The sequence below is a fragment of the Mirounga leonina genome, unplaced genomic scaffold (genome assembly GCF_011800145.1).
Source record: "Mirounga leonina isolate KUSES-001 unplaced genomic scaffold, KU_Mleo_1.0 Mir_175, whole genome shotgun sequence".
Classification (NCBI taxonomy): Eukaryota; Metazoa; Chordata; class Mammalia; order Carnivora; family Phocidae; genus Mirounga; species Mirounga leonina.
In genome coordinates this window covers 15,478,415-15,504,359 of record NW_023270453.1, presented here as the reverse complement: position 1 = coordinate 15,504,359, position 25,945 = coordinate 15,478,415, and the positions used below count along the sequence as shown (strand labels likewise).

Here is a 25,945-nt window from a genome sequence, read left to right as displayed (position 1 = left end):
TGGTCAGTGAGTCAGATAAAGAACAAACTTTACAAAGTAGATACATGTGAGTGGAGTGTTGAAAAATGGGTAGTATCTTCATGGGTAGAGAAGGAAGAGGCTAGTGAGATTTATCGTATAAAAAAGGGCCAGTGGTGGGGAAATCTAGCATACGTTCACAGACCGATGTTGAGGGTGTGTGCTGTGTGGTCATTTATTTAGAAGAAGGTTGATGGGTACTCCAAGCTGAGGGGTGGAAACATTAAGATAGATAAATCATGGGCTCTAACTGTGAGAAATGGTTTACTGGTAACTTGGATTACACATGTGCTGTGATAGAACACAGGGAGAAACAATTATTTCAGGAAACCAGAAGCATCTTTAGGGAGAAGATGACTTTGGGGGTCATCCTGGGGATAACCACAGACCAAGGCCTCAGAGTATATGGTTAAGGAATAGGAGAGATGAATGCAAGATGCAAGTCCAGGGACATATTATTAAAGACCTATTTCCAGGATTTTGGCTTGTGCCCAGTTGATAATGGGGATGTCTTGAAGATTTTAAAACAGTGGAGTGACAGGCTTGTGCATTAGAAGTGCATATCTGGTGTCTTGGTGGAACAGTGGCCTTCCGAATGGGTCCAGGGGTCAACAGATGGAACAGAAGAAAATATTAGAACTTGTATTTATGTTAATTTTTTAAAAATTAAGAATGACCCTGGTGCCCTTGTTTGGAACTTTACATAGTAACCGAGGCCTCCTGAGGGAAGAACAGGAATACCCCTATCAGAGGGAGTGTGGTGGCTACATTTGTGCATTTGCTTTCAGCATGTTGTAAGGTGTGTTACCATCATTGTTATTATTATCCCAAGGTAGGCCATTTATGTTGTGTGCCCAATTATGTGGATTGCTGGGTTCTCTCTTAACAGAACTCATTTTCACAAAATGGCAAATCCTTACCAAGTTGTCTGCAAAGAGGCTTGAAGATAATGCTAAAGATTACAAACATGCAGAATGTAAGAAAATGGCAGCAGAGAGGTCTCTCGTACTCTCAGTACAAGCTTTTGGTCACCTACATTATAAGGAGGCGAAAAACAGTGCCATTCATTATGACAAGAAGTTAGCTAAAAAAGCCAGATATATCAAAGACATTTTTTGAATTATGGAATTATTTGAATTACAACCACTATTGTCAATGAGGAACCCTGCCTACCATACATACTGTAAAGTCTAAGTGATACTATGCCTTCATGAGCTATCTTTTAATTTAATTTTATTATGTTAATCACCATACATTACATTAGTTTTTGATGTAGTGTTCCATGATTCACTGTTTGTGTACAACACCCAGTGCTCCATTCAATACGTGCCCTCTTTAGTACCCATCACCAGTCTAACCCATCCCCCCCACCCCCCCTCCCCTCTAGAACCCTCAGTTTGTTTCTCAGAATCCATAGTATGAGCTATCTAATTTTCCAGGTATGCTAGCCAACGAAACCAAGAATTAAACTGATCAGACCTTTGAATCTGAGTCCTAAAATGTTAAACCAAAAATTTAAGAAGTTATTTAATGCCATTATTTTAATGAAGCATAAATGTACCATTATAAACAGAATAAAATTTAGTTACTTAAAATAATTGTATATTGGGTTGCCTGGCTGGCTCAGTTGTTAGAGCATGTGACTTTTAATGTCAGAGTTGTGGGTTTGAGCCCCACATTGGGTATAGAGATTACTTAAAAAGTGAAAAACTGATGATGTAATGTATGGTGATTAACATAACATAATAAGATAAAATTTAAAAACAAAAGTGAAAGCTTAAAAAAAATTTTTTTTTTTTAAAGATTTTATTTATTTTTTTGACAGAGAGAGACATAGCGAGAGCAGGAACACAAGCAGGGGGAGTGGGAGAGGAGAAGCAGGCTCCCCGCTGAGCAGGGAGCCCGATGCGGGGCTCGATCCCAGGACTCCGGGATCATGACCTGAGCCGAAGGCAGACGCTTAACGACTGAGCCACCCAGGTGCCCTTAAAAATTTTTTTAAAAATAACTGTATATTTCATTTTTAGTTCAACCTGATTATATTCTATGTGCATGTTTTATAACACACAGACCATATTAGTTGGCAATAATATGAGATTCATATAAAATATACTGGGGATGCTTTTTAATGTTAAGGGAGCATCTTTTAGAGAAGTTTGAAAATATGTAAAGAGGTACCCTGGCAGTTGGATGGTGATGGAGAGAAAAGCCAGAGGGTGTCCCCAAGGTCCAGACAAGAGATGTTCAGGGTCTGGATTAGGGCAGCAGCAGGTCAAATCAAAGGGATTCATTTTGAGGAGTTGGTCCCAAGATGAAACCACTGGACTTATTCAGGTGGATACTTATGAGCCTGTTTAGTGACCACCTGGTTCTTCACCGTTGTTTCCTCTGGTTGATCTGAGTGGAGTGAATGCAGTTTAAGGCTGTGGTGGGGAGGAGCCATGACTGAGGAGGACATGCTGAGCCATTCAAGACTTAGAGAGACTACCTAGTCAGCATGAGCACCACCCCCCATTAAATAACAACACAACCCCCGTGTGTACCCGCATTTATGAACTACTCAGAAACACAAATACAGATCCTGAAACAAACTATTAAAATCTTCTGATTTTTTTTTTTTTCAGGGGAGGAAGGAACAGTGGTGCCCGGGACATGTGGAGTTGGGCAAGCGCCCATGCACACCCTTTGGGCGTCACACCCTTACCTCAGGGGCGATATAGTCGGGGGTGCCGCAGAAAGTGTTTGTCTTGGCATCTCCTAACATGTTCTCCTTGCACATTCCAAAGTCCGCTATTTTGATATGTCCATCTTTGTCTAACAGGATATTATCTAGCTTCAGGTCTCTGAAACACAAAAGCAAAGCAAAATCTCACCTTAATACATTTTTTGCTAAAATAGAATTGCCGCATGAGGGGGAGTCACTTGTCCCATCACAGCCTGAGAGCGTCATGAGTGCATGCATGCTTTGCTGGTCCTCCTCTTCCCTTCCAATCCCGTTCTTCAATCTATGGCTCTGCTCTTGGGCCACTTCTCCTTGGTGTTTCCTCCTTGACTAGCATCTCGTGTTTGGAATTTCACCTGGCCCTTCTTGGCCCAGGTCAGCTTTCTCAGGCCTGACTCTGACAGACTTTTGTATCCCCCATGCCCAGGGAAGAACTTGGTGCATCTCCAGAGCTATGGATGGCTGCATGGGGGGTGAGATGGGTAATGTGTTCTCTCTCCAGGTTAGCATCCTTCAGTTTTAAGGTGCCTTCAAGAAACAATACTGGGATGTAAGGAGTGAGCGAGCGATGAAATGCCACCAGGGGTTTGTGCTTGGGGATGTGTCTGACATAGGGTGGTATTTAATACTACATGTCTACTTGTGTACAAGATAGTGGTGTAGATAGCACTGACTTTTTAAGGGAATGACTGGTTTCTGATTCCTTTTTCTGATTGACCAAGGAGTGCAGCTCAATATAATAATATAGGAAAGACATGGACCTGAGGTTCTTTATCCCAGTATCTTTCTTCCATGGCAAGGGAAGAAAAGCCTGAAAAACATACTCGCTTTATGTGATTTTCCAAGTATTGTTTCTTTGTGGATGAATTATACTGCACCTAATTCCATGACTGATTGAGGAAGGCTGCTCCTGACTAAGAATAATTCTAGAACCAGAATCCATCTGATGCCAAAAACCATGTCAATAACTTCCTCTTTCCTTAAAGAACCAGTATCCTTGTAGAGCACTCATTCCAATTTTTTAGGTAATGTGACTGATAAGATTAAAAAAATATAAATCAAATTATGCCTCCCTGTGATTGTATTAGATTGCTATTATTATGCATGATACTCTGAATATTTGGAAAGTGACCTCAAGTTTTGTCTTCTTTCCTCCACCAAGGTCAAGAATTTTGTTCCTCATATGGCCTGATTTTCAGATGCTTCAGCATTCTGGCCCCTGTCCTCCAAATAGCTTGAATTTATCAATTTCCTTCTTAAAATTTGGGCTGAGACTGGAACCAGTATCCTCCAAATGTATAATCGCATTGTGTCAATGATGGCGGCATTGCTAGCTTCTGTCCTGACCCCCTTCACCTTCCCTGCTGCAGCCTAGCGATTGCCCTCTAGGTCCTGACACTCAGTCACAGTAGCAGTTAACAGTGAGCCTACCGTAAACTAAAACCTCCAGGTGTCTTTCCATTATGGCAGCTTCTTCTCACTCTGTTCCCGTGAAATTGATGTTTTAAAGATCACCCAAGTGCTACACTTGACATCACTTGCTTTAAACTTTTTTTTAATTGATAGCAGCTTATGAATTCTAGTTTGTTATAGAACATCTAGGTTTCTTTTCCTTTACATCTTCTGCCCTTGGATTTCTGAACTTCCTGAAACCTAAGTTTAGAATGTGTGGCTGGTGGTGGCTACCATGGTCTTCCTTATTAGCAAAGGTGACTAGGGAGAAAATAGGAACAACTGTCGGTTTACTCTTTTCTGTACCTCCTCATAAACAATTCGCTCGGCATTCCCTTGTCAAAGATTCTGCTCCCAAAGGGCCCCGCAAGTAGCCCTGTTTCCTCCACCTTAGGTGACTGGACTCCCTTGGATCATTCAGGTTTTCTCTTTGGGGATATTGGGGCTGTGAGAAGGCAGCACTAATCTGTATCGGTTAGGTGTCTGGTACTTAGGACTGCTGATGGATGTCTTCTAGCATGGCCTTAGAGGAACAGAAGACCAGTTCGTGAGAGGAGAAAAATGAAGTGGCTAGGTCAAGAAGAGAGACAGAGCCTGTGTAAACCCAAAGAGAGACAGTGATGAGAGAGAAGCTACTTTGGTTTCTGACGGTTCTGTGTTTTCAATTCCAGTTTCTCAAGGAGGCTGATACTTCACTTAAGCAACAGTTTGAGTGGTCTTCAATATTCATATTAGCCTAAAGTTCCCATCACTCTTGCTTTGCTTCTCATTAAACGGTAAGCTTCATGAGGGTGGAAATGTGTATTGTTTGCTGTTTGCTCTACTGTGACAGCTCTGACAGGAGGGTAGACTGTACGGAGCATTCAATAAATTTTTGCTGAATGAACTGTCACCCACCAGGGATTGGCTCACCACCAGCAATTATGAGTTGCAATGAAGTCCTGAGTAACTGTTCCCTTCCACTGCCTTCTCTACCTTCTGCTAGAGTATATTAGAGAGAGTGAGCATGGAATGCAACTGTGTTTTGGTGGAGTGACCCTATTAGCGGATGTCCCTAGAGTTGACATCTTCCATCTGAGCCAGCTTAGTCCACAATCTCCATAAACCAGGGCATCACAGACTGTTCCTGTCTGGCTGGGTGCCTGGGGAATCTCCAGGACATGTGAATATGTATCTCACGTTCATATCTGTATTGGTTCTGTTTCTCTCTCATCCTAACTCAAATGCTGTCACACTTTCACTAATATGGCTGTCCAACATGGCTGTCTTTCCTTAGGTCTTCTGCCTTCCTATTCCTTAATTTTAATTAAGTACACTTTCATTGTGATTTATGAATTCCAATAAATCCAAGTACAGCTCATATTTTACTCCTCATGCTAAAATTGGAGGTTCATTTTCTAATCTGCACTCTACACAATATTAGTATCATTTTGGGTTTCTGCTATACAGAACATATTTGCATCACTTAAAGCCGTGTACACATGTTCCTAGAAATTTGGCTAAAGGATGGTTTGGGGGTCATCACTAGAGAGTCAGATATCAAGCTGCAGTGCTATCCATAGATCCTGAGGATAATGAACATTGTATCTAATATTCCTCTTGGATTTTCTTGCTCTCAGATGCATTTCATCATTTGATTCTCCCAACAGCCCTTTGATCTGGAATTATTATTTTTATTCACATTTTTCTGATTGAAAGAAAGACTCTTAAGCGTTGTAGAGTTTATCCCAGACCATACAGTCAGTGGGCTAGGATGCAAACCCAGGCCTTCTCTTCTATATCCTCTAAACTAAACTTATGTAGTCTTTCTCATTGAACTGAACTTGCTAAGATCCAGTCTTCTGTGATTACAAGGGTGCATTTTAATCAATCCTAAAAATAAATATTCTCTGGACCTCAGGCTAAGAAAACGAGCATCATGTTTGATTTTCATTCCACCCTCTAAGGTGAACCAGGTGTTAGGGGTTGGGAGAGAAAAGGTCACTGATGTTTTGAGAGATTAAGTTAGAATGGGAAAGATCTAGAAGTCTACCATGCAGAGCCAGACCTCCATGAGGGTAAGGAATGAGGGCAGAGGAGGGCTAACTGGAAATGCCACAGTACCCAAAGATCAGCGTGTTCACAGGTCCATCAGCTATTTACTCCTCACATATCCCTTACAGAACACCAGCTCAGCCAAGCTACATCCCCTCTAAGCCTCCAGTGACTTATCTGGAAAATGGGTACAATGATACCTGCCTTGCTTATCCCACAGGATCTTTGTGAGCATTGAAGGAGGTGATCCATCCAAACACAAAAAAAGCATTTGTTAAAGGCTTCAAATACAGGGGTTGGGCCAGTGCTATCACTGATAAGATATTATTTTAAGGTGCCTTTCAGTTCTAGTAGTTCGGAGATTCTAGATTCTTATCTTTCTGTGTCTGCATATTTTCCAGCTTCTCATTTTTACATTTAACTCAAACCATGGCTGAGACATCTTTTAAGATGTCACTACTTTTGTAACACCAGCAAATGGTAAAGGATGATGTTGGCACCTGCTTCTCTACTTCTCTCAGCTTCAATTCTTGGGACTGCTTAGCCTCAGCCTTTCCAATAAAACTGGGACCCATTTGTGTCATGTTCCTTGCTTGACCTGCTTCTGTTTCTGTGCCTTTTCTGGAATCACTTCTTCCATTTGCAAAGGCTCTCCTCCTCTAAAAAAATATATATATATATATCTCCCCTTTCTGATAGGAATTTTTTTTGGCAAACCCTCCCCTAGTTCTGAGGACACCATTTTTCTTCCTGTTGATACTTTTAATTAGAATCTTAATTCATTTGGACTTTTTTTTTTTTTAGATTGTCTTTTCATGTACTTACACTTTATCTCCAAAAAATATAAAATAAAAACCCAGGAAGAGACAGAGGCGGACAGGAAGGATGCCACCTAAAAGCCAAGAAGCTCCTGAGCCACCAGATCCCAGAAGGGGCAAGGAAGCATTCTCCTCGAGAACCTTGGGAAATAGGATAGCCCTGCCATCAGCTTGATTTCGGACCTCTGGACTCCAGAACTGTGAAGGAATAAACTTCTGTTGGTTTAAGCCATCAAGTTTGTGGTAATTCTATAGCAACACTTCAAAACTAATATACCTCTTTTGTGAACAAACCCAGAAATCATAAACCCAGGTGGTCAGAAGAAGGAAATTAATAGAATCCCCATAATTCAGTTGCCAAATGGACAGTTTAGGTCAGTAAAGTTACACATGGGGAGTTGAATGGTTTTTAATGCAAGCCAGTCTCATTCTTGTGTACTTGCTAAATGACCTTTCCTTAGCTTTAATTATTTGATGGTGTCTTTCAAACATTCTCTATAACTTCAGTGAATATGATACTAAATAAACCCAGTATTCTCTCTTATTGGTGCATAAAAAGCCATAGAAAACATCATTTCTCATACATGGACATAGGAAGGGCCCTCAACTGGGTACAGTTTGTGATGTTAAAGACAATTAAGGACTATGGGTCTTTTTGTTCTGAGTGTCAATATATATGATGAAATGCTAGAGAAAAGCATTGTGCTGTGGAGAAACAGACTGCACTGGGGCATGTGGGATTTTCTCTCAAGAGGTTCCTTTGAGCTCTAGGACCTCTCTCTCTTTCCAATCTTATTTTTTTCTCCCTCCTTCCCATCCATCCATCCATCCTACACAAACTACTGAGGGCCCCAGTGCAGGTATATTTTATGTATATTGCGGGCATTACAGATTTAAAGAGGAAAAAAAAAAAAACCAACCCATAGATTCTGGTAAGGGTTTTCAATGTTCTGATGGGTATTTTTTTCAATTTCCTGGAGATAAAGAAATGATATAAAACAGCTTTTTAAATATATTATTTTGTAGATAGACCAAAAAAATCCACCATATATCCAAAGGTTGCCAAAGAGATTGCTTAAGAAGAATGACTTGCAAACTTCCTCTAAGACTCTGTTCTGTGACTCTAAATAGGGCAACTCTCCTGTGACTGTGCCCTCTGGAAAAAGAGGTTTCTCAAAGTGAATTTTAAGCCTACCCTGTAAGCATCTCAATATTGACCATCTCTGATGGAATGCTTTTGCGTTGTATTATACACAGTTTGCTGCCTTCAACACTCAGTGTGGAGCATCATTTAACCTTTCTTTTCTTGAGGTATAGTTGACATACAATATTATATTTTTCAGGGGTACAACATAGTGATTCAACAATTATATACCTTATGCTGTGCTCACCACAAGTGTAGTCATGATGTCACCATACACCACTTTCACAAGATTGTTGACTATATTCCCCATGCTGTAATTTTTTTTAACCCTGGTGATTTATTTACTTTTGTACCTCTCAATCTCCATTTATTTCGCCTATCCCCGCCCCCCCCAACTGCCCTATCCTCTGGCAACCAGCAGTTTGTTCTCTGTATTTAAGAATCTGTTAGTGTTTATGAATCTGTTTGTTTTTTTAGATTCAACATATAAGTGAATTCATATGGAATTTGTCTTTTTATGTCTGACTCATTTCACTTAGCATAATACCCTCTGGATCCATTTCTGATACTTCATTATTAGTATATAGAAATGCAGCAGGTTCTATATATTGTATCCTGCAACTTTACTGAATTCATTTATTCTAATAGTTTTTTTCTAATAGTTTTTTTTTCTGGAATCTTCAGGGTTTTCTATATTTAATATCATGTCCTCTGCAAATGAGTTTTACTTCCTTTTTTACCAATATGGATGTCTTTCTGTTTCTTTTTCCTGTCTGATTCCAATACTATGTTGAATAAAAGTGGCATGAATGGACATTCTTGTCTTGTTCCTGATCTTGGAAGAAAGGCTCTCAGTTTTTCACCACTGCATATAAGGTTACCTGTGGGTTTGTCATATATGGCCTCCATTATGTTGATGTGTGGTGATCCCTCTAAACCCGTCTTGAGAGTTTTTATCATGAACGGATGTTGAATTTAGTCAAATGCTTTTACTACCATCTGTTGAGATGATCATATTTTTATTTTTCATTTTGTTAACATGGTGTATTCACATTGATTAGCAGGTATTTAACCATCCTTGCATCCCTAGAATAAATCCTATTCGATCATGGTGAATGACCCTTTTAATGTATTGAATTTGATTTTTTTTGATTACTGATTCAATTTTGTTACTAGTAATCAGTTCAGATTTTCTATTTCTTCTTGATTCAGTCTTAGAAGATTGTATATTTGTAGGAATTTATCCATTTATTCTAGGTTGTCCCAATTTGTTGACATATAATTTTTTTTATAGTCCCTTATAACCCTATATATTGTAACTTCTCTTTCATTTCTGATATTGTTTATTTGGGGTCCTCTCTCTCTTTGTGATTACTATGACAAAAGGTTTGCCAATTTTATCTTTTCAAAGATCTACCTCTTAGATTCACTGATCTTTTCTTTTTTTTTTTAGTCTCTATTTCATTCATTTTTGCTCTGAACTTTGTCTTTTTCTATAAATTCCTATTTCTATAAATTTTCTATAAATTGCTCTGAACTTTATTATTTCTTTTTTTCTATAAATTTCTATAAATTTGGGCTTTGTTTATTCTTCTTTTTCTTGTTCTGTTTGGTTTAAGTTTAGATTGTTTATTTGAGAGACTTTTCTTATTTCTTGAGGTAGGCCTGTATCCTTATAAATTTCTTTAACAGCTTTTTCTGTGTCCCAAAGATTTTGAACCACTGTGTTTCCAGGTTCATTTGTCTCTAGGTATATTTGATTTCTTCATATACCCATTGGTTGTTTAGTAGCATGTTGTTTAGCCTCTACGTGTCTGTGGTTTTTCCCGTTATTTTCTTTTCTTCTGAGTTCTAGTTTCATATTGCTGTGGTTGGAAAAGATGCTTTGATATGATTTCACTATTCTTAAATTTTTTGAGACTTGTTTTGTGGCCTAACCCATGATCTATCCTGGAAAATGTTCCATGTGCTCTTGAAAAGAACATTTATACTGTTTTCAGATAGAATACTCTGTATATATCTGCTCAGTTCATGTGGTCTAATATACTTAAAGCCACTGTTTCCTTATTGATTTTCTGCCTGGATGTTCTGTCCATTGATATAAGCAGGGTATTAAAGTCCCCTACTATTATTGCATTATTGTTAATTTCTCCCTTTATGTCTGTCAATATTTGCTTCCTATGTTAGGTGCTCCTGTGTTGGATACATATTTACAATTGTTATGTCCTTTTATTGGATCAATCCTTTTATGATTATGTAATGCTTGCCTTTCTCTCTTGTTACAGGCTTTGTTTTAAACTTGATTTTGTCTGATATAATATCACTACAGGTTTTTTTTCTTCTATTCGCATGGATTATCTTTTTCCATACCTTTACTTTCTATGTGTCTTTATATCTGAAGTGAGTCTCTGGTAGGCAGCATATAATTGGGTCTTGTTCTTTATTCAGTCATCTATGTCTTTTGACCGGAGCATTTAGTCTGTCTTTAATGTAATGTAATTTACATGTAATGTAATGTAATTTAATTTAATGTAATTATTGATAGGTATGTACTTATTGCTATTTTGTTAATTGTCTTCTGGTTGTTTTTGTAGTTCTCTGTTCTTCTTGCTCTCCTTCCTTATGATTGATGACTTCCTTTAGTGTTATGTTTGGGTTCCTTTCTCTTTATTTTTTGTTATCTATTATAAATGTGGTTACCATGAGGTTTATATAATACCATCCTAAGTACATAGAGTGTATATTAAGTTGATGGTCACTTAAGTTCAAACATACTACATTCTTAGTCCTCCCCTCCATATTCTATATTTATCATGTTCTATTTTACATACATTTTTATATAGTGAATCCATTAATTTTTGTACATGTGATTGATTTTACATTTTAACCTTCATACTAGGTTTACAGGTGATTTGCACTGTTTGCTTTTACCAGTGATTTTTTTTTTCCTTTCGTAATTTTCTTCAAGGCCCTTCTTTTCTGCTTAAAGAAGTCCCTTCAACATTTCTTGTAAGGCTGGTTTGGTGGTGATGAACTCTTTTAACTTTTGTCTGGGAAATTCTTTATGTCTTCTTCAATTCTGAATGATAACCTAGCTGAGTAGAGTATTCTTGATTATACTTTTCTTCCTTTCAGTACTTTGAATATATCATGCCTTCTTGCCTTCAGAGTATCTGCCTTATGGGGTTTCACTTAAACATAACTAGTTGTTTTTCTCTTGCCTCTTTTAAGATTTTCTTTATCTTTAATTTCTTACATTTTAATTATTTTGTGTCTTGGTGCGGACCTCTTGGGTTCATTTTATTTTGGACTCTGTGCTTCCTGAACCTGGATGTCTATTTCCTTCCCTAGGTTAGGGAAATTTTCAGCTATTATTTCTTCAAATATAGTTTTCTGCCCCTTTTTCTCTTTTTCTTTCTCTTCTAATACAAATGTTAGTATACCTGATGTTGTCACAGAGGTCCCTTAACCTATGCTAATTTTTAAAAAAGATTTATTTATTTATTTATTTTAGAGAGAGAGCAAGTGGGGGAAGGGGCAGAGGGAGAGAATCTTCAAGCAGACTACCTGCTGAGCACAGAGCCCAATGTGGGGCTCGGTCTCACAACCCATAAGATCATGACCTGAGCTGAAACCAGAGTTGGATGCTTAACTGACTGAGCCACTCAGGGACCCCCATGCTAATTTTTAAAATTCTCTTTTCTTTTTGCTGTTCAGCTTCGGTGCTTTCTATACCCTGTTTTCCAGATGCTGATCTGTTCTTCTACATCCTCTAATCTAGTATTGATGCCCTCTAGTGTAATTTTCATTTCTGCTATTGCATTCTTTATTTGATTCGTTCTTTTTTTGTATTTTCTGTTTGTTGAATTCTCACTGAGTTCATCCACTTTTCTCTCAAGTCTGGTGGGCATCTTTATGACCATTTCTTTGAACTCTTTGTCAGGTAAATTGCTATCTCTATTTTATTTAGTTCTTTTTCTGAAGTTTTGTCTTGTTTTTGAGCTTGGAGCATATTCTTCTGTCTCCTCACTTTGACTTTTTCTGTTTATTTCTATGAATTAGGTGAAAAAGGTATCTCCCCAAGTCTTGAAGGAATGACTTTGTGTAGGAATGTCCTCTTTATAGACTGTGTATGCCTGGGGTGCTCTGTGCAGGGGGCTTCTTGGAGGGATGGCTGGAGCTGAAGCAAGTGCAGACTAAGGGGTCTTGGGGCATTCTGCACTAGGGCTGCCCCAACAGGATGGCTGGAGCTAAAGTGGGTGCAGCCTGGGGGTTCCTGGGACACTCCACACTGAGGCTGTCCTGGTAGGGTAGCTGGAGCTGGGTGGGGAGGGGACAGCATGCTACACATAGGGAGTGTCCTGGGAGGATGGCTGGAGCTGAAGTGAACATAGTCTGGTATGTCCGAGGGCAACTTACATCAGTTTGCTCTGGTGGGAGGGCTGGAGCTGGGGTGGGCATGGGCTAGGGGTGTCCTAGGGTGCTTTACATTTGTGCTGTCTTGGCTAAATGGCTGGAGCCATTGTGGGTGCTGTTTCAAAGTGTCCTAATATGTGCCGTACTGGAGCAGCCCTAGTGAGATGGCTGGAGGTGGGGCAGGCATGGGTAGGGGGCTGCCTTAGGCGGATGGATGGAGCTGGTGTAGGCTGACATCCTGGGGCTCATGGAAACAGCAACTTGACTAGAGTGCCTGGACTCTGCTCCTACCTGCACTATCAAAGCCAGCACCTCTGATCTCAGGGAGAGTTCCAGCAGTTCCCCCCACTGTTTGGTGGACATTCTAGGATTAGCAAATGGGTTTCCTTCACTTAGAGTCTAGTTGCCCTTTAAGCCACTGTGCCTCCAGGTGGGCAAGTCTCCTCAGAGCTATCCCTCCCCCTGCAGTTGGTAGTGTTGGGGGCAGGGCTCCCCTCATTACTGTGCCTCTATACTTTGCTGAGAAGCTGTCTAGTGGGCTGTCGGTTCTTCAGGAGCAATTGCTCCTCTATATGTTGGAGTAGATTTGTATGTCCATGGGAGGAGGTGAGTTTAGGGTTTTCCTATGCTGCCATCTTGGACCCCCTCTTACCACTGAACCTTACTGATGACTCCGGGTCAGTGTTATGAACACTTGCCACAGAAGAGCACATAATCCCACTCTCCCAGAGCCTTTTAGTTGTCTCACATCTTCCCTTTATGTCAGATTCAACACGCCCCTCTGTGCTTGCTGGGCCAGCCTCCAGTGGCTCAGCCAGCCTCCTGTCTAGGTCTTTGTTTTTTAAGTTTTATTTTCTCCCTTAATCTGCAGTGAGTCAGAAACCAGAAAACTAAGCTTTTGATGATTTCTATGTTAAATAAGTGTCAAACTATATTTTGAGAAAAGAGGTAAGGAGATTAAAGTGTAATAGCTTTCCTCTAAGAAGGATGTGAAAAGATGGTGTATGATAGAGACATTTTGGATGGACATGCACTCATGAAGGAGGGTACACGTGGCTTTCTATGCACTTCTATCAGGTAGAGGCAGATAGATTTCCACAGTTGCGTTTGAGTGTTCAAGGAAGAGTTCCCCCCTCCTTCCCTACCCAAGAGAACATTCAATGAGCATTTCTAGTTGGCCCATGCAAAAACAAGAGATATGAAGGAGGCAGAGAGTGAAAGCCATGATAAGATGCCAAAGAGAAAGCAGGGTAATGGAAGGAGATGAGAAAAGTGGAAGTGAGAAGGAGAATAACTGTAAAGACCAGAATAAAGAACAAAATGAGGTCAGAACCTTAGTGCTTTTGAGACTGGAGTTCCTGACTTGATTATCATCACCACGGGCATGGAACTTCCTGCCACAAAAGTACCCTGGCCATTTCACATCACTACAGTGATTCAATTAGTTGGACAGGGAAATCCAGATATCTCAGTAGGTGTTTCCGAAGAGTAAACTTTACCTGTACACAATTCCTTTGGAATGAAGAAACTGCAGACCAAGAATGATTTCAGCAGCATAGAACCTGAGGGAAGGAAAATCAAAGTTGAATATGGATGCATTAACGGAACAAAAGAAAAGCCCCATTTTATATAGTGAGTATTCTGTGCAAGTACTTCCTCAGTGTATACACACTACTTCTGTACATAATTTTGTTTAGTCCTAACAAAAGGGAGAAATCACCCATTCCATATGTGCAGCCCCAGCCCTGAGAGGATGAAACAAAGCAGGTACCTTAAGTTAGTCTTACCTGCGCTAGCGCTAATTATTATACCTTAAGCTATAAGGTTCAAACTGTCATTTCTTTTTGCTAATAAAACACCCATGGACATTAAATGTAATAGTGTAAGTAGTACAGGAAAATGATTTTCCCTTTTATTTTAAACTCTGCTTGGTGCCCTCAGACCTGCATGCAGGGCCACATAGACCTGAGTTGTTTATGGGCAAGAAACGCAGCCCGAGAGGCAGAGGAAAGGCTACTGGAAGATGGGAGTGAGATGCTGCTCTCCATCTCCAGTGACGACAAGCACCTGGGAGGCCTTGAGAGCACGGCAGACAGTGTCTGTGATGCCTTTCAAGCCTTCCAGAGGTAGTGAGGAAGGCAGACTTAGAATCCTTTAGCATGAAAACTGCCTGATGATTTCTCTGCTGCGGAAATCCCATAAAATTATCTCTGGGCACTTTGCTGATGGTTCCTGGAGGTGATGAGCTTAGTGGTATGCTAGCCACTGGCTTTGACAAAAAGCCATTTCAGCCAGAGGTTTCTGTAGAGGCTGGTGGGACCAGTTCATCTTGCAGCCCAGCTCAGCCTAAACCACTCAAATTGTTCATTAGGGGTGAGTGAAAGATTACTGAGCACCAGGCAAAGAAAGCTAGTGTGTACCCATATTTTTTTTTTTAAAGATTTTATTTATTTATTTGAGACAGAGAGAATGAGAGACAGAGAGCATGAGAGGAGGAGGGTCAGAGGGAGAAGCAGACTCCCTGCCGAGCAGGGAGCCCGATGCGGGACTCGATCCCGGGACTCCAGGATCATGACCTGAGCCGAAGGCAGTCACTTAACCAACTGAGCCACCCAGGCGCCCTGTACCCATATTTTTAAGTGAGCCTTATGGCACAGTTTTCTTTTTTTCTGAATGTCAGAGTGGTTTTATTATTGAGGAGACAGGGCCCACGGGAGGAAGAGTACCAGGGGGTTCTGTGGGACTCAGCAGCATTCCCACCTGGTAAATGCAGCCTGCCCGATTCCACTTGATGCCAAAGAAGGTGAAGATTTATTCTCAAGGAGTAAATGCTCTTCTGGTTTCCTAATACTCATGTCCCTGGAGCCAGATGCTTTATGCCTTCAACATTGAGCTCCCCATTAGGTTAAAGCCTTAGTTAAAAGTTTAGTTAAAGCTTCATCCCCATGACCACTTTTAAGATCTGTGTTTCATCTGACTACTTCTTTTCAAAGTGCAAATACTTGCTCCTGTGTTTAGATTCTTTAGAAGCATGATGAATCGGGGCAGTTTCTTAAGAAACTAAGTTGTTGATATCAAAACACAAAGAAATGAAATAAAACGGACTCCGGTTTAAGCTTCACAAACTGGGAACATAGTTACCTTGTTTGATATGTCCCTCAGGGGTTACCCTGACCTGGGATTGTGGCATGCTGAGGAAATGGGAAAAATGCCACATGGGAGAAATATTCTGCCGGTATCGTAGGTACTCGGTACCTGACAAAAACAGGGGGAAAATCCCCAAACCCATTAGAGAGCTCTTACGTTGCTCTGGAAAGATCAAACTTGTGGCAGTTTTGGATGTGGTACATTAAGTCTCCTCCATTGAGATACTCCATCACAAAAAAGAGGTTTTCCTAGAGAAAAACAAAAGAATTCCGAATTTCAGCTTTTTTTAAAAATAAGAAAACAAGGACTCCTTTTTAAATGGATTTAGTTTATTTCAGGGGGACCAATTCTGTCTTGATCCCTTATAAAAAGACTGTCACAATAATTTAGCTGATGTATAGCATTTCTGAACACCAAGAAGCTTAGGGCATATGGGAGGTGTATGGGTAATGTTTGCTGGGATACTTGCAGGGTATGATTCAGCAGATGGGGCACAGCTTGAGGAAGGGTCCAACTGGACTTGCCCACCCAACAGTGGGATGGTGTTGGGAACTTAGTGGATGCTGATTGTCTGTCTACCTACTGAAATTGATAGTGTGTAGGATGGTAAAGAGAATACAGTTCGGGGCTCCAATTCCAGGTGCAGGGCTTGGAAGCATGCATTCAACACTTGTAAGCAGTTCTGAACATACTCTATGGGTATGGCACTGCGGCAGGAGTGACAGTGGGGATGTGCGTTCCTGCCTCATCCATCAGAGATGATGAAACACAGTCCTGCCTTCAGGAACCTTATAGTCTTATTTCTGTCCAGTCCTGATTTCACTCGTTTTGAGCCACAAGTGATGAACCAGCACATTGTTCCTAACAGAAGACCCATGCATGTTCCTAGAGCGGGCCCCCTTGAATGGCAGCCATCAAAAGCAAGGCTGAGTGGTCTGCAGGTTGTGGTGAGAGTATCAGAAGTGGCTACAATTGAGCCTGAGTTCCTCCTCCTATGTGAGACCATACTTCTTCAATAAGTACATTTATGGCATTTTGAGCATCTCGATTCTGAGAGTCCTCATGAACCACAGAATTAGTCATCCTTAAAGTGTGAAGACATTTAACATGTCTGTGCATGAATTTGCACCTAAAAGCCTCACTTGGGTGATTTTTTAACAGAATTAACCTTTGAGTTTTGATGTGAGACTAACCAAGGCCCTGGGGCATACAAGGTGATGGTGTTCTGGTCTGACAGTAACATACACGGCCTGCCATTTCTACAGGGAAACCAAATATTGTGGCTATTATCTCAATAGGTCAGGTAAAGGTAAGTGTTGTCCTGTTTTTTTTCTAAAGTTGACCCCTGATCTAATTTACTGGTTCCGTATATCTTTAACTGGAGCCCTTTCCCTTATGGACAGGCCAAAATTCTCTGCTGATAGAAGTCCTACATTAACATTGCTATTTCACACGTAACTTGAGATTAATCATTTGTCCAATCTGCAAACATCTGCTTTGTCAATAGCACATCTTTCCTTTACCTCTTATTCTTGTAAGTACTATATGGACAGCTTCTAACTACCTTTTAACATAAAACTATGGTGGCCTGTATGCACACGGTGGTGGAATCGCCTAAATGCTCAGAAGAATGAAAGATATAAAAACTTAAAGTAAGGCCATTTATAACAGTGCTCAGACAAAAGGATCCTCTTAAGAGTTAGGAAGCTTACAAATTCTTATAAAAGTTGAAAATTTGGAATTTATATATTGGCAGCTAGGACTAGAGGCAAGAGGCCAACCCTAACTTCTACACAACTGTGGGCATAGCGGTCCCATCAGTTCTTAGGCTTGAATCAGTTCTGCACCTAGCTGTGAAGGACTGGGGCTTAAATCTGTGTTTACTCCCTTGGGCATTCCAAGAAGACCACACTACCATAGAGATTATTAATTAAATAGTAATGGAGATTTATAGCACCTTGGATGCCATGCTTAATCCTACTAAAAGATTTTATCTCTACAATAAATCTTTTAAAACCATCTATTCTTTTTTTTTAATAAACAGTAAATCTTTATTTATTTAGGTGAAAACCTTGAGGGAGGCCAGTTAGCAAAAATCCCAAATTTATACATATAGTTAATAAAGTAAGCATGTATTCCTTTTAAGGAATTTCTGTAAGTTGCTTAGATTTAAATCCTATGAATTTCAGAATCAGGATTTAAAAAAATTTTTTTATTAACATATGTATTATTTGTTTCAGGGGTACAGGTCTGTGATTCATCAATCTTACATAATTCACACCACTCACCACAGTACATACCCTCCCCAGTGTCCATCACCCAGCCACCCCATCCCTCCCACCCCCCTCCACTCCAGCAACCCTCAGTTTGTTTCCTGAGATTAAGAGTCTCTTATGGTTTGTCTCCCTCTCTGGTTTCATCTTGTTTCATTTTTCCCTCCCTTCCCCTATGATACTCTGTCTTGTATCTCAAATTCCTCATATCAGTGACATCATTTGATACTTATCTTTCTCTGACTTATCTTGCTTAGCATAATACCCTCTAGTTCCATCCACGTCATTGCAAATGTCAAGATTTCATTTTTTTGATGGTGCATAATATTCCACTGTATATATATACCAAGTGGGATTTATTCCTGGGCTGCAAGGTTGGTTCAACATCCATAAATCAATCAATGTGATACCATACATTAATAAAAGAAAGCACAGGAACCATATGATCCTCTCAATAGATGCAGAGAAAGCATTTGACAAAGTACAGCAACCTTTCTTGATTAAAACTCTTCACAGTGTAGGGATAGAGGGTACATACCTCAATATCATAAAAGCTATCTATGAATAACCCACAGTAAATATCATATTCAATGGGGAAAAACTGAGCTTTTCCCCTAAGGTCAGGAACACGGCAGGGATGTCTACTATCACCACTGCTATTCAACATAGTACTAGAAGTCCTAGCCACAGCAATCAGACAACAAAAAGAAATAAAAGGCATCCGAATTGGCAAAAAAGAAGTGAAACTCTCTTTCTGCAGATGATATGATACTTTATGTGGAAAACCCAAAAGACTCCACCCCAAAACTGCTAGAACTCATACAGGAATTCAGTAAAGTAGCAGGATATAAAATCAATGCACAGAAATCTGTTGCATTTCTATACACCAACAACAAGGCAGAAGAAAGAGAAATTAAGGAGTCGATCCCATTTACAATTGCATCCAAAACAGTAAGATACCTAGGAATAAATCTAACCAAAGAGGTAAAGGATCTGTACTCAGAAAACTTTAGAATACTCATGAAAGAAATTGAGGAAGACATAAAGAAATGGAAAAATGTTCCATGCTCGTGGATTGGAAGAATAAATATTGTGAAAATATTCATGCTACCTAGAGCAATCTACACATTTAATGCAATCCCTATCAAAATACCATCCACTTTTTTCAAAGAAATGGAACAAATAATCCTAAAATTTGTATGGAACCAGAAAAGACCCCGAATAGCAAGAGGAATGTTGAAAAAGAAAAGCAAAGCTGGCAGCATCACAATTCCGCACTTCCAGCTCTATTACAAAGCTGTCATCATCAAGACAGTATGGTACTGGCACAAAAACAGACACATAGATCAATGGAACAGAATAGAGAGCCCAGAAATGGACCCTCAACTCTATGGTCAACTAATCTTCGACAAAGCAGGAAAGAATGTCCAGTGGAAAAAAGACAGTCTCTTCAACAAACGGTGTTGGGAAGATTGGACAGCCACATGCAGAAGAATGAAACTGGACCATTTCCTTACACCACACACAAAAATAGACTCCAAATGGTTGACAGACCTAAATGTGAGACAGGAGTCCATCAAAATCCTAAAGGAGAACACAGGCAGCAACCTCTTTGACCTCAGCCGCAGCAACTTCTTCCTAGAAACATCGCCAAAGGCAAGGGAAGCAAGGGCAAAAATGAACTATTGGGACTTCATCAAGATAAAAAGCTTTTGCAAAGCAAAGGAAACAGTCAACAAAACCAAAAGACAACTGACAGAATGGGAGAAGATATTTGCAAATGACGTATCAGATAAAGGGCTAGTATCCAAAATCTATAAAGAACTTATCAAACTCAACACCCAAAGAACAAAGAATCCATTCAAGAAATGAGCAGAAGACATGAACAGACATTTCAGCAAAGAGGACCTCCAAATGGCCAACAGACACATGAAAAAGTGCTCAATATCGCTCAGCATCAAGGAAATCCAAATCAAAACCTCAATGAGATACCACCTCACACCAGTCAGAATGGCTAAAATTAACAAGTCAGGAAACGACAGATGTTGGCGGGGATGCGGAGAAAGGGGAACCCTCCTACACTGTTGGTGGGAATGCAAGCTGGTGCAGCCACTCTGGAAAACAGTATGGAGGCTCCTCAAAAAGTTAAAAACAATCTCTTCTAATTCTCATCTTTATGTTAAGCCAGGGGCACTGAAAAAAGCCAGTTGATCATCTTTGGTTATTTATGATGGCATTTTGCTTCAGTTGAAGTGCTTGGTTTGGGTAACTACCAGCTAAAATGTGGGCTGCTTATAGGGGATAAGGGAAGTCCATGCCTGGAGGTCCAGCTTGGGTGGGCAGGATGGGAGAAACCTGTTATCCTGTTAGAAGGTGCTGTTCTTTTCTAGAGGGTTCTAGAAACTGGAAGTCTCAGGAATCTATTCATCCAGGGAACTGTTGGGTCTACTCTGGGCCCAGTGAGACGGCTCTGTGATGAAATAAGAATAAATATATACACATACACACCATGCAGTCCTAGGGTTTGGGTTCCAAGGATCACATTTTGAAGGATGGATAAATCTTTTAAAAGTTGAATCCCAAGTCCCAGTCATAAAAAGTAAATGCAACTATAATAGACTCAGACTTGGCTGAAATAGGAGTGCTCAGAGCTGAAGGTGACCTGCCACTGACCCGGAACCCTGCAGGACCACTCTCAAAAAGAAAAGTCTGCCCACTGAAAGGACTCCACATTGGCTCAGGTAGAACTAAACCCAGAAGGACAAGACTCAGTGTAATGGTCAAGACCAGGGGCTTTGTCCTTACTGAGAGCTGAGTTCATATTTCCTCTATTTGTGACCTTGGAGAAGTTAACCTCTCCTAAGCCTCATCTTCTTTATTTATTTGCAAAATGGAGGAATAATATTCCCACCTCATAGGGTTGTCATGAGTATTACATGAGATGATACATGCAGAGAGCTGGTTCAGGGTTAGCACTCAGCAAGGACTTGATAATTGGTAGCTGTTGTCATAGGAAACAATTTAAAAGCCAGTCAAAAAACCCCAGCAGATCAGAAGAACTGAATAAATGGAGAGAGATTCCATGTTCATAAATAGGAATACAAGATTATCAAGATGTCAGTTCTTTCCAACTTTACCTATAGTTTTAGTGAAATCCCAATCAAAATCCCAGTGCGTTATTCTGTGGATATCTACAAACTGATTCTAAAGTTTACACAGAGAGGCAAAAGACCCCAAATTGCCAAAAACTTTTCGAAAGAGAAGAACAAGGTTGGAGAACTGACACTACTCATCTCCAAGACTTACCATAAAGCTACAGTAATCAAGACAGTGTGGTATTGGCAAAAGAATAGACAAATAGGTCAGTGAAACAGAACAGAGTCCAGAAATAGACCCACACAAATATAGTCAACTGATCTTTGAAAAAGAAGCAAAAGCAATACAATGGAGCAAAGACAGTCTCTTCAAGAAACAGTGTTGGACATCTATATAAGAAATTCCACATTATTAATTTCCATTATGTCTTATAGGAAGAATTCACATGATGTCAATAACCAAACAACAGCAGATACTTCTCAGAAAAAGGACCCAAACAGTCCTGTGGCTCTTGAAACAAAGAGGAAAGCAGAGGGCTAGGTCTCATCCAATGGTGTCCTATGTGTTCTGGTCACGAGCTGAGAGAAAAACGCAAAGCAAGTTAGTGAGGAGGGACATGGGCTTGTGAACCACACACACTAGTGTGGAACTCTCTTAATACAGGGTAATACATTAACTGATGCACATGTTTCTTTTGCAGAGTGAGAACTGAAGCTGTGAGGGTGTTGGGGGATGGGGTACTCCAATCTGCCTGGTCTTAGACTTTGTCAGCAGCTCCCAGCACAGCATCCATGGGAGTACAAATTCTTGTCTCTGCCATCACTGACTGACTGTGTGATCAGTAAATCATGCCATCCCTGGGCCACAGTCTCTACCTCTGAGAAATGAGGGGTTTTGACTAAACTCCCCTTTAGTGGCCTCAGCACCCCCTGATTTTCACCATACATTTTATTGTTTTTCTTTTGGGGATAAAGATGACATTAACAAACTATTGAGCACATAAAATCCATGCACTGCCTCCCAGATGATAAAATACATATAAGAGGATACGAGGCTTGCAAAATTCTTATGAGAAGTCTTTGTCTAGAAACAATGCATATTTGAAGTAAAATTAAAGAACAGAGACGAGGTTTCCCTTGGAACTCTCCTCAAAGGAAGTAAGCATTATGGCCCACCATGACACCCCAAAGAAGGCCCTACAATAGTGGTCAGATGGCTTCTTCCCATTTAAGTAGTCTCCTGGTTATGCTCATAGAACATGGCTATTGGTTGGGGGGATACCTCTGTGTCCCAAGGGTCCTGACTGTGACTGCTTTAACAGATTAATCCCACCAAGGGCTGAAGATCAGAATGGGTTAGAATAGAATGTGCCTTAGCACTGTTTTAACAGACATTGAGTGGCAAGAGTGTAACTTTTTTTTTTTTAAAGATTTTATTTATTTATTTGACAGAGAGATAGACAGAAGAGCACAAGCAGAGGGAGAGGGAGAAGCAGGCTCTGCACTGAGCAGGGAACCCGATGCGGGACTCGATCCCAGGACCCTGAGATCATGACCTGAGCCGAAGGCAGACGCCCAACCATCTGAGCCACCTAGGTGCCCCAAGAGAGTAACTTTTGATTGGTCTGTTTTGTTTCTGAATCATACGTCTTAGTCCCTTAGAACTCAAGCAGGCCTGCTTAAAGAAGAATATCTCTGCCTTTGGAAAAGAATAGAAACAAAGGAGTAAAGCTACCTATAGGGTTATTGTCCCCAGTTCAATCAGTGGATTTTTTCACTTTGCGTACAGAGGTGGCAAAAACATAGCATTCTGTCAAGCACTCCTTGGAAGAGTGAAATTTATAAAAGAAAGGTTGCCTTGCATTCCCTGCAGGAGGAAATACGCTGAGGTTCTTGCAAGCTCTGTTGGTATCAACTCAAACGGACTGATTTGTAAAATGAATGTTCAGTAAGGCTTCATGGTCTTTAGAGTGAGTTCTCCAAGTGTCCTTCCATCATCCACTGATTTTATTAACGAAACAATAAAACACTGAGCATCTTTCCATCCTGTGAGTAAAGTAAGTTTAGCTGGGGTTTGACAGGACAATGACATTACAGTCACTGGAAGAAAAGCCTCACTGAATAGTCCTGAAGAACCTCTGGCTAACAAGAAAGTATTTGATATACCATTCAATAACATTTATCTATCAACATTTCAGTTTGTAAAATATACCTATGGCATACATGTTGTTCTGTATGCCAGACCACAAAAACAAGGGAGTGACAGTTATGAATTGCTTTGCTGTGATTTTCTGACAACGAAACACAATAATTGATGCTGATACTCTTAGATGGATGGATATTCAAAGTTCTGTAGCTTTTTTTTTTTTTTTGGTGCTTTAAAAAATGGTATTTAGTATATTCTTATAAGATCACTTAAATAATATATATCAAGTACTTTCAAAAATTCAAAATAGCCTAGCATTTTTGCAAAGAATTCTGTATGTTTATGTACAACATACTGGGTTTTCCAGTTCCCACAAATACCTTTTATTACTTGGCTGATGGAACAGTATAGTTGGTTCTCTTACGTTCTTACAAAAATATGAGACTGCTGTAGGGAGACTCTAGTATCTAAATACCTTTGTATTCATATTCTTTATGAAATAGCTATGTAAGATTCAGCTGTAAAAAGTGATTTATACTGGTAAAAAGAAGGAAAGGAAGTAAACATTCTATATAAGAATAAAAATATTTAAATACTTTGCTAATCCAGGATCTAGAAAAAAATCATTTTTCAGATAACATGTACTAATTTCAATGGTATTCAAGGCCAAAGCCTTTAAATCATTCTGGTCTGAATTTAAGACCTTGCCTTTGAACCTCTACCTTTGTGCCTCCCATAATTTTTAGTTACACCCTCGATGTGCTGAGTCTTAACTAGTATTACAAGTGGATATAGGGTCCCCTTTAGAACGGGAGTGACCTCATGTTTTTACTTCTACTTATTGTCCTCCCACAAAAGCAAGGTTTTTAGTTGAGAATTACAACCTGTGAGAGTTGCCTTTTTGACATCCCCAGCTCTGCGATCATGCGGAAATGGAGGGGTTTCCTGTCTGGAAGAACACAGAGCTGGGGGCAGGGCTGCCTAAGCTGTGTGCTCTGAAGGAGCACCCCAGGTGGGGGTGGAGCTTGCATCCGGGGGCACACTGGATGGTGGGCTCACCTGTATACTTACACACTATCAATTTGGTCACACCAACACTCAGTTTCCTAGTTATGTATGTAGTTTAGCAGGCTGGAGGAATTATGAATCTGGAGTATTGTATCTATTGCTTTCTTCTATACTGAGCTATATATTCAGACATCCTACAACAACAGGCTTATTTCCTTTTTCATTAAGGACACATCCTCAAACCCAACAGATAATCATTTATGTGTGCACTTTATATCTAAATAGGGAGTGTGTGGGGGGGTGAGGGGAAAAAAATTGCTCTCTGTAGACCAGCAAATTCATTCATTAGGGCTTGTTTCTATTTCTACTGTAAACTCTAATTAGTAAAATTCACTGCCTTTAATAGACCTATTAGTACATTTCAGAAATAATGTGCCTGAATTTCTAGAGGTCTGTACCTTGCAATGGGAACTCAAGCTCAGTTGGTATTTACTGGCTTAATTGCCCCACAGGGTCTTTTTGCATTAACTAACAAATTATTTCCTTTCATAACAAAGTACAAACAGAACTCCATTTCATGAATTTTAAAACTGTTTACCCTGATAGGATTAGGTCTCTACTGAGAAGTACTATAGCAGTTAGGCCTATGGACTTTACCCCTTGAACTGCCTGAGTTTGAATCCTGGCTCCCTTGTTCAACAGGTGTTTGATCTTTGATGTGTTGTTTATCCCCTTAGGATCACCTCAATTTCTTTATCTGTAAAATGGGGATAATAACAGTATCTACTTCATAGGGTTGTTATGAAGAGTAAATGAGTTAAAATATGTAAGGTGCCTACAACATGGACTAGCACATAGTGAGTGCTCTATAAATGTCAGCTGTTAGTACATTTACTAAGATAGCTACTGTATATGTGTGATATATGTGAATAAGCATGTTGAGACATATATTCACAAGCAAAAAATGACCTCAGGAACAGAGTTTTAACATAAAAGGAAAGTTTTAAGGAATATATGGTTTTGATATGAAAATGACCTTTGCTTAAGATTTTAGTCACTAAGTTATTAATACTAGATTTAGTTAATTAAACTAGTCACTAAATTATTAGTTACTAAAAAAGATGTAAAAAGAAGATAAAAGGAAATACTCAAAAATCCTATCTCTGAGTGACTTCGAGTGATATAACTTGGAATGACTCTTCTTTTTTAATACTTTTATGTATTTTCCAATTTTTAATGTATGTTTAGGTGTAATTTTATAATTAGGGAAATATTAATGTGACTTAAAATTATAAGTGAGTGATTTTTCTATCACCTTATATTTATATGGTATATATTCTCAATATTTGTCCAGGGAGCTTGTTAATATTGTTCAGATCTAAGCTACTGAAGAATGAATCCCCAAAAGTACAAGGAATAGCTGGGGCCTTGCACTCTAGCCAGTGTATCAATTTCAAAGAGGTCTGGAATAAGTCTGATTCACTGATAGATCAAAATGAGTATTACTTGTAAATGCTGGCATGGACATCTAGATTAAGTGTTTGATGTAAAGCAAGATGCTATCTTTTTTTGTAGCTCACCTAAATCGAAACTCGCAGGCTTAAACATTCTGATGGAAGTATGGCCAGGCACAGGGTAGTAGTGTCTTCTGATTAAATATTTTTAAAATCGC

General features: G+C 39.8%; 1 protein-coding gene across 4 annotated transcripts in view; it reads right to left on the bottom strand.

The window, feature by feature from the left end:
- PRKCQ (protein kinase C theta) overlaps positions 1 to 25,945 on the bottom strand; it is a 185,098-nt gene that overhangs the window by 15,828 nt on the left and 143,325 nt on the right. For all 4 annotated transcript variants that reach the window (XM_035021698.1, XM_035021696.1, XM_035021697.1 and 1 more), the window contains 3 exons: positions 15,908 to 15,999; positions 14,104 to 14,166; positions 2,723 to 2,861 (listed from right to left, as the gene is read on the bottom strand). In XM_035021698.1, the coding sequence (XP_034877589.1) occupies positions 2,723 to 2,861; positions 14,104 to 14,166; positions 15,908 to 15,999 (294 nt within the window). The remainder of the gene's footprint in view (positions 1 to 2,722; positions 2,862 to 14,103; positions 14,167 to 15,907; positions 16,000 to 25,945) is intronic.